Raw genomic sequence first — 14,301 nt, forward strand, 5'->3', positions numbered from 1 at the left:
TCTTTTAGGTTTCTTTTTCAGTTTATTCCTAAAAGTCAACCTTTCCATAAATCTAGCTCCATAACAATGTTTATCCTATTGAAATCTCTTCAGAGTTAAAATTGATATGCTGTATAGCTTTCGGTGTCTACTTTATAATCAGATACCATTCATACTGAAGTAAAAACCTTTATAATTGAGCTTAATTAAAACATCTTAATTACACCACCATGGTCATCAAGCAAAAATATTCCTCTGTTCTGATGGTCTACTGGTAATGGTCTCCAGTTGATCTGTTGTTGATGTCTACCGTTGATAATCTGTTGTTGATGGTCTGTCCTATTTTGTTTTCTAGGGAAGCATGGGCAGTATCACCTGTATCGCTTGGAAAGGGGATACATTAGTGCTTGGAGATATGGATGGAAATTTAAACTTTTGGGATTTAAAAGGCAGAGTATCCAGGTATGAGATAAAAATGAACTCTGTTACAAGAAAAGTGCCCTATTGATTATGGCTCCATTGGAAGCTTATGTCTTGTATGCAGGACCAGTAAACATGGCAAAGCTCGGCCATTGCTTGGCTCCTTGGTCCCTTGTCACCTGAACTTGGGAGGAAGGGCCCTGAGCCAAGCTCTGGTTCCCTTATAATAGACCTTTGTTTTCAGATGGCCCACACAGGAGCCCTGGAACAGTGGTCTAGCAGACATTAAAGAGTAGGTTCTTGTGTCAGATGCAGTCCCTACCACAGAACATAAAGTGGCTCTCCCATCATCAGACCTTACCAGTAATGGAACCAGGGATATACTAGACACAGATACATCAGTGCACATCATGTGGATGTTTTTGTGTGTTTGTCCTCAGAGGAATACCCACACACCGAAGCTGGGTGAAGAAGATTCGCTTTGCCCCTGGCAAAGGAAACCAGAAATTGATAGCGATGTACACTGATGGCGCAGAAGTGTGGGATACGAAAGAGGTGAAAGGCGACATAGATGATGCTGTCATCACTGGAGCTGGTTTTGATTCCTCCCTTTTTCCTAAGTTAGAAAAAGAAAACTTTGAAATAGGAATGTCAAACTTCTTAAAAATTGTTCTTTTTGCCAGTTACTCACACTTGTATTCCTAAAGACTCAGGAAGCTGAGATCAGAGGATCAGGGTTTGAAGCTAGTCTGGGCAGGGAAGCCTGTGAGACTCTTACCTCCAATTAAGCACCAAAAAAACTCAGAAGCAAATTGTGGTTCAAGTGGTAGACTGTTAGCCCTGAGCAAAACAGCTCAGAGACAGTGCCTAGGCCCTGAGTTCAAGCCCCAGAACCAAGACACAAAAAAAAAAACTGCTCATCTATAAATTTTTGCTTTTTAAGGCTCAAGTGGTAAAGCAATGGTCTATAAGCATGAAGCCCTGATCCCAGTATGAATAAAATAAAAACAAAAAAACCACTTGTTTTTATAATACTTCTGTTAGACTGAATTTTCATGTGATCCTGTGATTATGACCTTTAAAATATGGTCTACATGTACAGATAGGTTGGTTGGGAAAGATAGGTTGTAGACATGCCATGGGCACTGTCTTCATTGACTTTTTACCTCATCATGTTAAACATTGTTCTTGTCAATGCATCCTTGCAGGTTCAGATGGTGAGCAGTTTAAGAAGTGGGAGAAATGTGACTTTCCGGATTTTGGATGTGGACTGGTGCACGTCAGATAAAGTGATCTTGGCATCAGATGATGGCTGTATCAGGGTCCTAGAGATGTCTATGAAGTCCACGTGTTTCAGAATGGATGAACAGGAGTTAACTGGTAAGGTCTTCCCGAGTGGGTGCTTGAAGCCAGTGCTGCTGACCACACGGTGCTACCTTCTAGAGGCAGAGCTGCTGCCCTTTCATTCTAGCCTTCTCCAAGAATCTGAGCTTATGAACATAAGTGGACTTTTGTCGGTCAGCGTGCAGCTTTTGCTCGTCTTTGGAAGGTTCTTGTGGAGGGAACAATGATTCTAATTCTAATTGAGGCAGGACTTCCTGCATTGACCATTCTCCCAGCTTACCTTTGGTGTACCCGGTGCCCAGGCTATCTGATTTATAATTCTCAAGAGACTCATGTCGTCATTTTGTGGGAATCTTCTGTCTCTTTGTGGAGTCAGAGGTAAGCACTTTGAGAGACAGTGAGGTGTTGAACCCTGCCCTGACTCTTGATGCTCATGTTCCAAGCACTGCCAGTTTGGGCAGGCTGCCTGTGACTTACATCGTGTGGGCTTTGGCTTTTGTCACTGCATACCCTGTCCACTACAGTTGGTTACCAGCACTCTGACTTTGCAGATGTCTGCCATCAGATGCAGCCAAGTGCATCGCTTCCCAGACCTGACCTGATATGTGGGGCCTCTGCAGGATGGTCAGGGCTCCTCCCAGGGAAATGCAAGCAGTGGTGCTCGCCCTGGAGCCAGGGGGCAGAGGAGGCTGAGGGAACTGAAGAGGGCTTTGCTCTTAATTCAGTTCCCAGTTCTAGGTAAAGAAGTGTGGGAATAGAATGCTTGAAAAGCTTTTCACCTTCTTTTAATGTTGAATCCATAAAACTCCAAACCCATGGTAACTTGTTCTTAAACTCACTGCAGAAGTAAAGCTTCAAATTAACCATATTTAACATCTCACCAGAATACCCGTCGCGCAGCCAGTTAGATCACATTTTCCCTGCAGTTGCCTAGTGGGGAAAGGTCAGTAAGCTTGTGCATCCGTTCTACAAGTTGAACTTCACATTGAGAGCAGCATATACATTGATACATCAGTATTTGATATATAGGTTTTCCTTCGTAATAGGAAACATCACAGCATCTTAGACATGCCTCTTCCCAACAGGAGTCATTTAGACAAATTTAAAATTTTTTTAAATTATTATTATAAAGGTGATTACAGAGGGGTTACAGTTATATAAGTAATGAGTACATTTCTTCTTTTTTAAAAAAAAAAAATTTTGTTGGTCATGAACTTAGGGCCTGGGTGCTGCCCCTGAGCTTTTTTCGCTTAAGCCTAGTGCTTTACCACTTTGAGCCACAGCGCCACCTCTGGTTTTGTGGTAGTTAATTGAGAGTCCCACAGACTTTGCTGCCAGGGTTTGGCTTTGAACTACGATTTTCAGATCTTAGCCTCCTGAGTAGCTAGGATTACAGGTATGAGCCACTGTGCCTGGCTTACATTTCTTTTTGGACATTGTTCTCTCCCAGTTTTTCCCTCCCTTCCCCCTTCACAAGTTATATAGTTCATTGTCCACATAGAATCTAGTGAGTACCACTGCTGTATTTATTCTCTCTTTGTCCCTCTCTTTCTATTCCCTTCCTCTTTAACCTCCCAAGACAGATAAATGAACAAACAAGACAAAAAGGAAAGACAACAACAGCAACAAAGGAAAAAAAAACCTCTTGTTTCCATATCCTAAAGTTCATTTTGATACAGTTAACACAAATCTAGAAGATTAGAATTTCTCTTTTGGAATTGGAGAATGGTTCTGGTCTGCTGCTTTATCAGTGACCTAAATGTCATGATAGTACAGCTTAGAGTCTTTTAGCATCATGTAAAAGGAATGCCAGGGTGAGATTTGAGTGATACAACTCTAGTGTAATCCAGTTTCCACACACTTCCAGTGGTGCTGGAAGAGCTTCATCCTAATTCCCCTCAAGGCCACCGCTGAGCACATGAGAAAGAAGTCTTCACTAGGCTATTGATTTGCTTTTTCTAAGTCCAGGGCTCTGTGCTTACTAAACATGCATGTTGCATCCCCACCCTAAAGGCACCCTAGACTATTTAAAAGAATATGCCCTTCAGCTGAGCACTGTTGGCTCATGCCTATAACCCTAGCTACTCAGGAGGTTGAGATCTGAGGATCACAGTTTGAAGCCACCAAAAAAAGCTGGAAGTAGAGCTGTGGCTCAAGTGGTATGCTACCCTTGAGCATACAAGCTAAAGGACAGCTTTCACTCCCTGAGTTCAAGCCTCAGGACCGGCACAAAAAAAAATATATAGATCTTAGAATATTTGTGGAGTAGCCAGGAATTTTTTAATATGGACTGTGATTTTAATGAAAGTAGTATTGCAAAGTAGAATTGCAACTCTTAAATTAAAAAGTCTTCATAAAACATTTATCTTTGAATTAATTTTTACTTAATTTTATTAAGTTTTCTAGAGTAGCATTGCATAATATAATGAGCCATAGGTGTAAATTCAAATTGTCTAGTAATCATGCTTAGAAAAGTAAAAGATAAAATTGATTTTAACCAAGATTTTATTTCAGCTGATATATCAAAAATTTAGCATTTCAGTGTGTAGTCAGTATTGATAATTACTGTGATGAGATTTTTACCTTTTAATACTCAAAGTCCAATAGCCATTTTACATTTATTACAAAGTAAATTAAATTACCCTCTCAGTTCAGGGGACAGATTTTCAGAGGAAATACTTTAGCTGTATTCCGATTTTATAAAAATTTCAGTTGAAAAAGTAGTTAGCGTATTCAAGTTATTCCAAACATACTTGAATTGAGTATCAGATTTTTTTTATTTTAATAACATAAACATTCACTTCTTTGTACTAGCTACTTTTCAAGGATTAATAGCCACTAATGGCTATTGTGTTAATAGCAGTCTGAAGTCTGTGTGAATCACTTTAAATAAGATAGCACCATTGAGAGACTTGGGTCACTTTAAGAACTGTATCTGAGCCAGGTGCTGGTGACTCACACCTGTGATCCTAGCTACACAAGTGGATTAGATCTGGGGATTGTGGTTCAAAGCCATCCAGGAAAGTCCATGAGAATCTCTATTAACCACCAGAATATTAGAAGTGATGTTTGTGGCTCAAAGTGGTAAAGCACTAATCTTGAGCAAAAGAGCTCAGGGACAATGCCTATTCCTTGAATTCAAGCCCACAACCAACCAAAAAGAAAAAAATAACTACATCTGTTCAAGGGGTCATAGAAGAAAAGTAGATTGTAAGGCTGTGTTATAGAAACCCATGGCCCTTGGGCATGTTGAACCAAAGGTGGGAGTTCCAGAGAGGCAGAGCACAGCTGGTGGTACTGGGGCTTTTGGTCTCACCTGTATCCATGCAAACATGTTGCAAAGCAGGCAGCTCTTTTCTAGGTGTACTGACTTAGCCAACCACAGCTGTGAAGGACACCAGCACCCTGAATTTGTAAGAATGCTGGGAATGCCAGCATTCACATCAGAGGCCTCCCACCCCCCTTCAATACTTCAATCCATGGGCCATGTTTAAAGTCTCAGAAAAACAAAGACACAGAGTGGTACAAGTGATGCATATCAAAATTGTTTTAACATTTTAAAATAATGAATTTAATTGAAATCTGTTGGGTCTTTACCTTGAATCTTCTATTCAAGAAGTACTACAGTTTTATATCACACAGGATACTTAAATTTTAAAAAGTGGAAAGAGAATATATTAATCAGACCTGAATACAGAGAGCCCCAGCTTACCCCATTTCCCAAGTCGGAACCACATTTCCCATTGCACCTGGCTGAGCTCTACACTGATGTCCTGCAGGTGGCCCATAACTAGGGCAATTCTGTTTGAAACAAAAGCGAATTTCTTTGTTGTCCAGAACCTGTGTGGTGCCCATATCTCCTTGTTCCCAGGGCTGCCCTTGCCCTGAAAGCCTTCTTACTACACCAGCCGTGGAATGGGAAGTATTCTTTGGACATTTCTCACATGTGAGTGATTTCAGTTTTGTTTTCCTTTCACATTTTACTGGAGGTTGGAAGACATCCTTGAAAATTAGCACAGCCAGTATTGAGGTTAAAACAAATGGACCATAAAAACTAATCAGAGAAAAGAAGATACTTTGCTGGGGTCACTAGTCAGCCTCTAGCTTTTATCACAGCTTTGTGGAAATTGGAGGTCAGGTCAGTATGGAGTTGCAAGTATGTAAGTTTTCCTCGGGTGTTTGTGTGGCCTCACAGTCTGAATGGAGCTTCAGGTTGAGGGTTGATAGTGGGAGACTCAGACCTTTTGTAAATGAGAGGAAATGTTTATTACCTAAGAACCTAGAGAAAGAGAAACGAATGGCCATTCTGCTGGGCAAAATGTGCAAATGCCTGTAGTCAATGTTGGTTCTGAATTAAAAGAAATATAAGCCTGGTTTACAGAGCCTGCTAGTAAATGTCCCTGGTCTCTTAGAAGCCAAGAAGACTTTATGCATTTCTTACTTTGACTGTAAGGTAAAAGTAGTTGGTAACGATGATTGGTGGGGTCCTGGTATATTGTTGCTACTTTGGTCTATAGCCATCTCTTTAACCAAGGGCTACAAAGAGGTTATTTCTGTACTCAATGTTTTTCTGGTAAAAAAGACAAGTAGTTATAAATAAAAAAGTAACTCATTCAAAATCTTCTCTGTACAGTGATTATCCAGAAAATGAAGAAATAAAGAATCTCCTTCAAGAGCAGTTGAATTCATTGTCTAAGTAAGCACACTGTATTTTATTAAAAGCTAAGACTATGAGAAAGGTAAGCACATTATCTTAGGCTTTACAAAGTCAAAATAATTTTTTAAAAATATTAACAGCCCAAAGAGAAGCCATTCTAGTCACAGCAGTTTGTTTCCCTTTGGCATATTTGTTCATCTACTGAACAGTTATAGGGACATCATGTTCACAATGACCAGACTGCTCTGATCTTGTGTCAGGTCAGCCTGGAGATGTGGTGTGAGTGTCTTTCTGTAGTTCAGCTGCCCTCACCATCCCTTCCCCATGAAGCCCTGTGCTGGAGGGCACGCAGGTGTTTCTTCTCCGTCTCCTTCCCTCTTCCAAGCTGAGTTCTACACTAGCCGGTGTGGGTGTGGGTGTGGGTGTGGCTTTGGTGTCATAATTAATATGTTCCTTTGAGCCAAGAGCAATAGGAATAGGATAAAAGAAGGAGAAAAGTATGAGTCTACATGGAGTTCTTGGTAAAATTTTAACACATTTTTGCAATCTAGAATCTGCCACCTGGAATCATAATACTTAACAAATTAAGCATGATAGCATGTTGTTTCATTGATGAAAAATTCAACATAATTACTGTTTTCTGTTAATCCAAAGATTAATGTTTATATTTAAATGTGAAACTATTGATTTAGAGAATATCTTCCACTTGACTTGTGAATATTCTATGTTTAGCTGTCTTAGAAACACCAATATATAGAAATACTAGCAATTCTTCCTTAAATATTTTACTTTTGAAGTTGTTTGAGAGTTGCGAATGCCACCTTCTTTTAAATTGTATACGCTGTTTTTAGGATTACCAAAGTAATGTATCCAGCAGTGGTATCCTTGCTCCTGTGGTCAGGTAGCTGGGTGTACTTGAAAAGCAGGAGTTGCGGTTACTATCCTGCTGAGTTAGGTCAGAGCTCAGCCTCCTGTGGTGGCTACTAGGCTCTGCTTGTCAATGCCCCATGCATCCCCAGCCAGTTTCACAGTGCTGGGTCACGCACAGCCAAGTCACATGGCTTTTGTAAGTTCTGCACATGTACTTTGAGTGAGCTTTTCCCTTTTAAGAATGTATTGGATATCTTGCTTTAGTGTTTGATTCAGAATGTTTATCTTACCTCTGTCTGGATTTCTGTCCATAGCGACATAAAGAAACTCTTGCTCGATCCAGAATTCTCTCTCCTGCAGAGGTGCCTGCTTGTTTCCAGGTAACACTAAGGGAAAGTCTTCTGTAAGAGATGGGAAATTTAAGTTTAACTAATTTCTCTTATTAAGGGTTTATACTGCTTAGACTCAAGCTCTCCTATATTTTAAAAAATGAGTTTTTTCTTTAGATTTGACTTTTAAGTAATTTTAAGAGTAGTAATTCAAAGAGTGGGATCATCAAGTTATATTTCAAACATCAGATATCTGGGCTTTGGTACTGAAAAGACCTTCCCCCATAGCAGCTCTGTAAACTGTGCTGTGAAATACCAGATAAAGCAGTATGTACTTAAATCTGTTAAGTCACATTTAAAATCCTAACCTGCACTTTCTCACTAGACTGCAGAGTTGTCACCTAGAAGAAAGGCATTTCCTGCCATGCTCCGCTCCAGAGAATAATCAGCAAATTACTTTTGCACATTCTCTAGCCCACTTATCCCAAGGGCAATTCTTCCTCCTGTGAAGCTGCCACCGGAATCACATGCCAGTGGCAAACCAGCCCGCTCATTGATCTTGACAGGGAAGGTTATTGGGGTATGCAGGGCTCGGTGTCCCTGGAAAATGTGATAAGGCTAGAGAACTTGCTGCCTCCCCCTTTCCCTGATACCAGGCCAGTGCTTGAGGCCACTTCTGACAGTTGCTATGAGGGCCATGGTGACCATGTCTCAATCCTCCCAGGCTCTATGGCGATGAGTCAGAGCTACACTTCTGGACAGTGGCAGCCCACTACCTGCACAGTCTGTCCCAGGCCAAGTTGGGGAGCCCAGCGGTGACTAAGGAAGCCACTTCTCGGGACAAGTTGAACAACCCACTGGACATATGCTATGATGTCCTCTGTGAAAACACCTACTTCCAGGTGAGCTGTTGTGGCTTTGCAGGTGTTGTCACAATCATCCCTGTCTACTTCCGGGTGAGCTGCTGTAGCTTTGCAGGTGTTGTCACAATCATTCCTGTCTACTTCTGGGTGTGCTGCTGTGGCTTCGCAGGTGTTGTCACCATTATTCCTGTTTACTTCCAGGTGTGCTGCCTTGGCTTTGTGAGAGTTGTTGCCATTTTTCCTGTCTACTTCCAGGTGTGATTTTTTTTTTGATTGTTGTTTTTTTATTTTGGGATAGACAGCCAGGCTGGCCTGGCCTATCTCCTGCCTCAGCCTCCCCTGTGCTGGGGTTACAGTGTGCGCTACCACACCCATCTTGGCAGCTGCATAGTTAAATCTCCAGCAGAATGCTCGAGTGCACAGAAGACTTTTTCATTCATTCTATTAAGTGTCCATTTCTGTAAGCAGGTAAACATGCATATAAATGAGAGAGTATGCTTCAACATGCTTTCTTTTGGTGTTTATATAAAACGTTCGAGTTTCTATAAAGTTAACTAGTAAATTCTAAAGTCAAAGTAATGATGACTTTATTAAGTATAGTTAAGTATAAATAGTTCAGACATCTTACGACTTTTCTTTTGTTTTGTTTTTTCTACAATAGAAATTTCAGCTGGAAAGGGTTAATCTACAAGAAGTGAAACGGTCAACTTATGATCACACTAGGAAATGTACTGACCAGCTGTTACTCCTGGGTCAAGTATGTCAGTGTTTGTACTTCTCTTTATACTTCATGGAATTGCTAGTTTATTCATATCACAAAGCATCATTATGCACACACATATATGTATGTGTGCATAGCTGTATATAGATCTATCTCTGTGTATATATACAGACCCGTATTTCATGTATGGTATATGCTTCCTGTACAGACATGCTTTTTAAAAAAAATAATATCACCAGATTATGTTTCAGAGCTCATCTAAGATGTACTGTTATTTTTTTTGGGGTGGATATTTTTCTTTGAGACATACCAGGAGAAATTCTTGGTTTGGCCAGCAGTAACTTTGGCTTTCATAATGTCTGATGAAGCCCAGGTATTCATTTTGTTTTGCTTCATGTTTCTGCATTGGCTGGCTACTAGAGCACCGAACAGCTATACACGGGCCAGGATTTATGTTGTTCTGTGAGAAGAGGTAGGGGACTCTGGCTTAAGTTTTATATATGTGAAAAAAAGCATTCAGAATGTGTCTTTGAAAATGACTGTCTTTCTGAAGTTGTAGACTTTGGTGTTACACGATATGAATTTTAAGAGGTTATGTTGAAGGGTACTGTTTCCCTAATTGCAAGACTTGTTTCTCTTACCAGACAGACAGAGCTGTGCAGTTGCTGTTGGAAACAAGTGCAGATAACCAGCATTATTACTGCGACTCTCTGAAAGCCTGTCTGGTCACCACTGTCACCTCCTCAGGCCCCTCTCAGAGCACCATTAAGCTGGTGGCAACTAACATGATTGCTAATGGCAAGCTGGCAGGTAAGACACACCTAGTGGCAATGCACAGTGGTGTTGATGACAGGATACGTCTTTCTTCTTTATGCATGCTGAAGGAAAATAGAAAAAGCCAACATTGCGAGCTATTTGTAAGATGGTGATAATTTACATCTACACCAGAACCCGTGGTAAATGAGAAAGGGGTGCTATTGATTGTGAAGACAGAATGTGTATGTTGGACAGGCCTGAGCAATTGAGAGCAGTAAAACCTGTGAGTGAGTGAGGTGTGCCCCACCTATTTATTCTCAAGACTGTGCTTCCTACCCTGCTTACTTGCTTTAAGTCAACAACATGTCCATTGTGACAGATTTGAGTTTTCCTTAGCTGAAATGCTAAGATCCAAAATGTTTCAGATTTGGGAATATTTTTGCATGCATGTAATAAGGCAGGCATTAGGGGTGGAACCCAAGTCTGAACATGTAATTCAGTGTTCCATGTACACTAGACACATTGAGCCTGCATGTAACAAGGTTTCGTGATGTGGAATTTTCACATGTGGTGTTTCAGAAGCAGTTGGCTTTTGTATTTGGGGATAGGGATACTCACCCAGTGTAAAATGCTTGGGACTAAATAGAGTCAGGTGGTGGCTTTCTTTTTTAACGAGTTGTCAAGCAGAGTGTTGCTATGTCATGTGAGGGGTCTTCTGTCTTCCAGAGGGTGTGCAGCTGCTCTGTCTGATAGACAAGGCTGCAGACGCCTGCCGCTACCTGCAGACCTATGGCGAGTGGAACCGGGCAGCCTGGCTTGCAAAGGTGGGAAATGCGTGTCGATGTCTGCAGCATTTGTGATACAGAGATTAGTCTTGAGCTCTGCTCCATGAGTTGGGAAGCATTCTTTGGCTTGCAAAACTGCTTTGGAAATATTTTCTCGCAGCTCTCATCCTCCTTCTTGTTCTTGGAGTATAAGTTACATTTCCTCCAATGGAAAAAGGAGCTCTCATTGGTAGTAATTAAGTGAAAGCAGCCGCCTCCTCTCAGCTGGGGCCTGCTCAGCAGCCTGCAGCCCACGGGCGCTGCTAGGCTCAGCTCCTCATCACTCATGGTAACAGAAGCTTCCGGGTCGTGATGTCCCCGTTGGTTTAGGAGGAGCAGTCCTCACTCACTTTGGTTTTACTTTTCCGTGTTAGCATGCAGGATGTTTTTGTTTGTGACACAGGTGTCTTTCTCAGGTCCGACTAAATCCTGAAGAATGTGCAGATGTTCTCAAGCGGTGGGTTGACCACCTTTGTTCCCCACAAGTTAACCAGAAGTCCAAGGCCCTCCTTGTCCTCCTCTCTCTGGGCTGCTTTTCCACCGTGGCAGAGACACTCCACAGGTACACACACCAGCAGGCTCCTTCATGCAGGCTGATCAGGATTGCGGTGGAGGGTCACGTGGGCTGCTCAGGGCTGTGGGTGGAGGGTCATGTGGACTGCTCAGGATTGTGGGCACTGTGGGCAGGCTGTAGTGGAAGGCGGTGGCACTGATAGTCAGTGAATGGATATGACTCGGGCAGAGAGCTGTTTGTGTTTATAATTCTTTGTTTGGTCCAGGAGCCATGGTATTTTAGCCTGCTGGTCTAAGCCTAACAGGTACTTAATTTTAAATAAATATAAAAATCTTCAGAGAATTGAAGGTTCAGCTTTGAGAAGGATAGCTAGGGGAAACCCACAGGGGACGAAGACAGGGGACAAAGTAAGGCCAGGGGGGCTTTCCTCCCTGAACCCGTCACTTCTGATGGGACACTGATAAAACAGATTGCTTATGAAATGTGGACCATGGGTGCCTGGTCCTTGTCATGGCTCTGGATACGTCTGTGACTTAGCTACTTGGTAATGTTCTGAAGTATCGGTAACAAGACTTGCAGCTGGGACACACATGGTCTATCAACCTGGGCTTAGAGCAGGCAAGGTGCTGGTGGGACTCAGAGCTCTCACCTCCAGGGAGGTAGGAACATCCTCAGACGTAAATGCCTCCTTGGATGCATCTCCCTGCCCAGGACGGAAGTCACAAAGGGTAACTAACTTTCACCTTCTTCCCTTGAACAGCATGAGGTACTTCGACAGAGCAGCCTTATTTGTGGAAGCCTGCCTCAAGTATGGTGCCTTTGAGGTCAGCAAGGACACAGATATCCTTTGCAAGGACGTTTATGCCGGGCAGCATGAGTGGGTTTGGACTCCCTCCCGCTTGTGCTGCCGGGGCCATGTTCTGATTCTCCAAGACCAAGAGGGTTGGGGGTGGGAGCCACCCTGCTGGTGGCTGTCTATACTGGGGTGGATGGTAAAGGGAGGGACCCCTTCCATAATGTGTGTGCGAACATAAAGGGAAGGCGAAGGAATTTCAGTTTAGAAAGGCATAAGAGTATTTACTGTAAAAGAGTATTTTTTTCAAAACAAGACATTCCATGGAGTAAAGTATATGTCTATCTGGAAAATGCAGAATGAAACAATGGAGAAAAATTCCCACTGCACTAGAGGGACAATCTGATACGAACAGGCCAGAGCCTAGACGTTCATTCACACAGGAGCCAGTGGCCACCCACGCCCACACACATCCCACATCTTCTGTCTGTTACTCAAATCTCATTGTTTTCTTTGATAGGAATGAGCTTGAGAATATAGCTCCCAGTCTCCTGTGTTTGCATGGCTCTCCTTTTTTCTCATTGTACTTTTTCTTGGCCTCATTTCTACATGTCAGGTCTTTTCATTCCATGAAAATTTATTTTTTAAAGCTGAAACTGAAACTCAAGACCATGCATCTCGTTATGGTGACGTTGACTGGCTCACCGTGCCCATTAAAGATGTCAGAACACGGCAGAGGGACTGTCTAAAATCCTAGTGCACAGATGTGTGCTGTCCCAGCCTCTCAGAGACGATCCTGAGCCCTGCTGAGCGAGCTTTCTCTTGGGTCACCCTCCTGTTTCCAGTCCTCAGTTGAGGGTGGGGGTGGGAGTATTTGGGAGGATGTTGGTTGGGTCCTGGAGGAGAGCAGTGGGCTGGGCTGGTGTGAAGTGGGTGATGGTGTGGATACAGACACTGCCTCCCCACAAAGGGTTGCTGTGCTCACCACCCACAGCCCACTGGTCCCCAGGTCCCTGTGGAACACCAGGCCTGTCTTCCGCCCTCACCCTCCTGGGAGGAGGCTCAGCCGCCATTCCTGCTCTTCTTCTCCTTAATTGCTGAGCACAGAGACTCATCACTGCCATATATGCGGATTATGCCCGAAGTTTGAAGAACCTTGGCTTTAAGCAGGGAGCAGTTCTTTTTGCTTCAAAAGCTGGAGCAGCTGGCAAAGATTTGTTGGATGAGCTTGCGTCACACAAGGAAGAGCTCACCGAGGAATGACAGCCGATGTGCTGGGACTGTAGACATGGAAGCTGAGGGGCTCTTGCTGGCTGTGGTCACAGTCATGGTCCAAGTACAGATGGATGTGGGCTGGTCCAGCCCTTGCTCAGGCCGTGTGTGCACAGCACTGCAGGCGTTTGCTATGTGGGTTGGGCGCTCAGAGAAAAGTGGAACTCTGTGACATTTTATACTCTTGACGAGAGAGCTTTAAGATCCCTGGAAATACTTTCTAACTTTTTTCAAGAGATAGAATTTCTCTTCTCCCTGGCTAAATGTAAAGTGTTTGATAATTCTATAGTAAGGGAAGTTTGTGAGACCAATTTTCACAGACCCGGTGTTATACAAGCACTCGAGATACAACCAGGACAGAAATATTTAAAGAAGCTTACCAGAGCAGCTTTCACTTTCTTACCTTGAAAATGGAGTTGACTCAGTTCAGACGCTCACTGAATTTTGTAATTTTAGTCTCCTGGGCTCAGGGGGAAAGTTTGAGCGTTGTGTTTAGTGTCAGGATGCGTGTATTTAGAATTTTACTCCTTTGGTGCATTCCAATAACCTCAGTCTCAAAGTCTTTTTGTCATTTAATTTTCTGTCTTTGTGTTCTTCCAATTGCTGAGATCTGAGAAGTAACTATCATAAATTATTGCTGAGAATCTAAATGTTTATATCCACAAAAATCATAGAAATAAAAAGATTCCTGTCCCCGGAATTTGTGGGTGGTTGAGTTTTGGAGTTCTTTTGAGCCAGGGGCTTGCTCTGGTGCCCATGCCGGCCTCAGGTTCAGTCCTCTTCCTCAGCCTTGCGGGTGTCTGGATTGCAGGTGTGCTTTTCCGTCAGGCCTTTGTGTGCTCTGCTCTGTACCGAAGCCAGGTGGTGACTGACTCTGCAGGAGTCACCCAGCTGCTCAGCCTCCAAAGTCAGCAAGGAGCAGAACCCACACCCACCTGGGCACGGCTGCCCCTCATTTC

At 42.9% G+C, this 14,301-nt stretch overlaps 1 protein-coding gene across 2 annotated transcripts in view; it reads left to right on the forward strand.

The window, feature by feature from the left end:
- Nucleotides 1-14,042, forward strand: part of Wdr11 (WD repeat domain 11) — a 46,272-nt gene extending 32,230 nt beyond the window's left edge. For both annotated transcript variants that reach the window (XM_069988175.1, XM_069988176.1), the window contains exons 17-29: nucleotides 335-441; nucleotides 840-954; nucleotides 1,608-1,779; nucleotides 5,581-5,689; nucleotides 6,377-6,439; nucleotides 7,585-7,650; nucleotides 8,324-8,501; nucleotides 9,124-9,219; nucleotides 9,828-9,993; nucleotides 10,666-10,763; nucleotides 11,180-11,325; nucleotides 12,038-12,117; nucleotides 13,176-14,042. In XM_069988175.1, coding sequence (XP_069844276.1) covers nucleotides 335-441; nucleotides 840-954; nucleotides 1,608-1,779; nucleotides 5,581-5,689; nucleotides 6,377-6,439; nucleotides 7,585-7,650; nucleotides 8,324-8,501; nucleotides 9,124-9,219; nucleotides 9,828-9,993; nucleotides 10,666-10,763; nucleotides 11,180-11,325; nucleotides 12,038-12,117; nucleotides 13,176-13,333 — 1,554 coding nt within the window. In that variant the 3' untranslated portion in view covers nucleotides 13,334-14,042. The remainder of the gene's footprint in view (nucleotides 1-334; nucleotides 442-839; nucleotides 955-1,607; nucleotides 1,780-5,580; nucleotides 5,690-6,376; nucleotides 6,440-7,584; nucleotides 7,651-8,323; nucleotides 8,502-9,123; nucleotides 9,220-9,827; nucleotides 9,994-10,665; nucleotides 10,764-11,179; nucleotides 11,326-12,037; nucleotides 12,118-13,175) is intronic.
- Nucleotides 14,043-14,301: the final 259 nt, after the last annotated feature.

This window comes from Dipodomys merriami, unplaced genomic scaffold (genome assembly GCF_024711535.1).
Source record: "Dipodomys merriami isolate MVZ:Mamm:240054 unplaced genomic scaffold, mDipMer1.0.p SCAF_35, whole genome shotgun sequence".
Lineage (NCBI taxonomy): Eukaryota > Metazoa > Chordata > Mammalia > Rodentia > Heteromyidae > Dipodomys > Dipodomys merriami.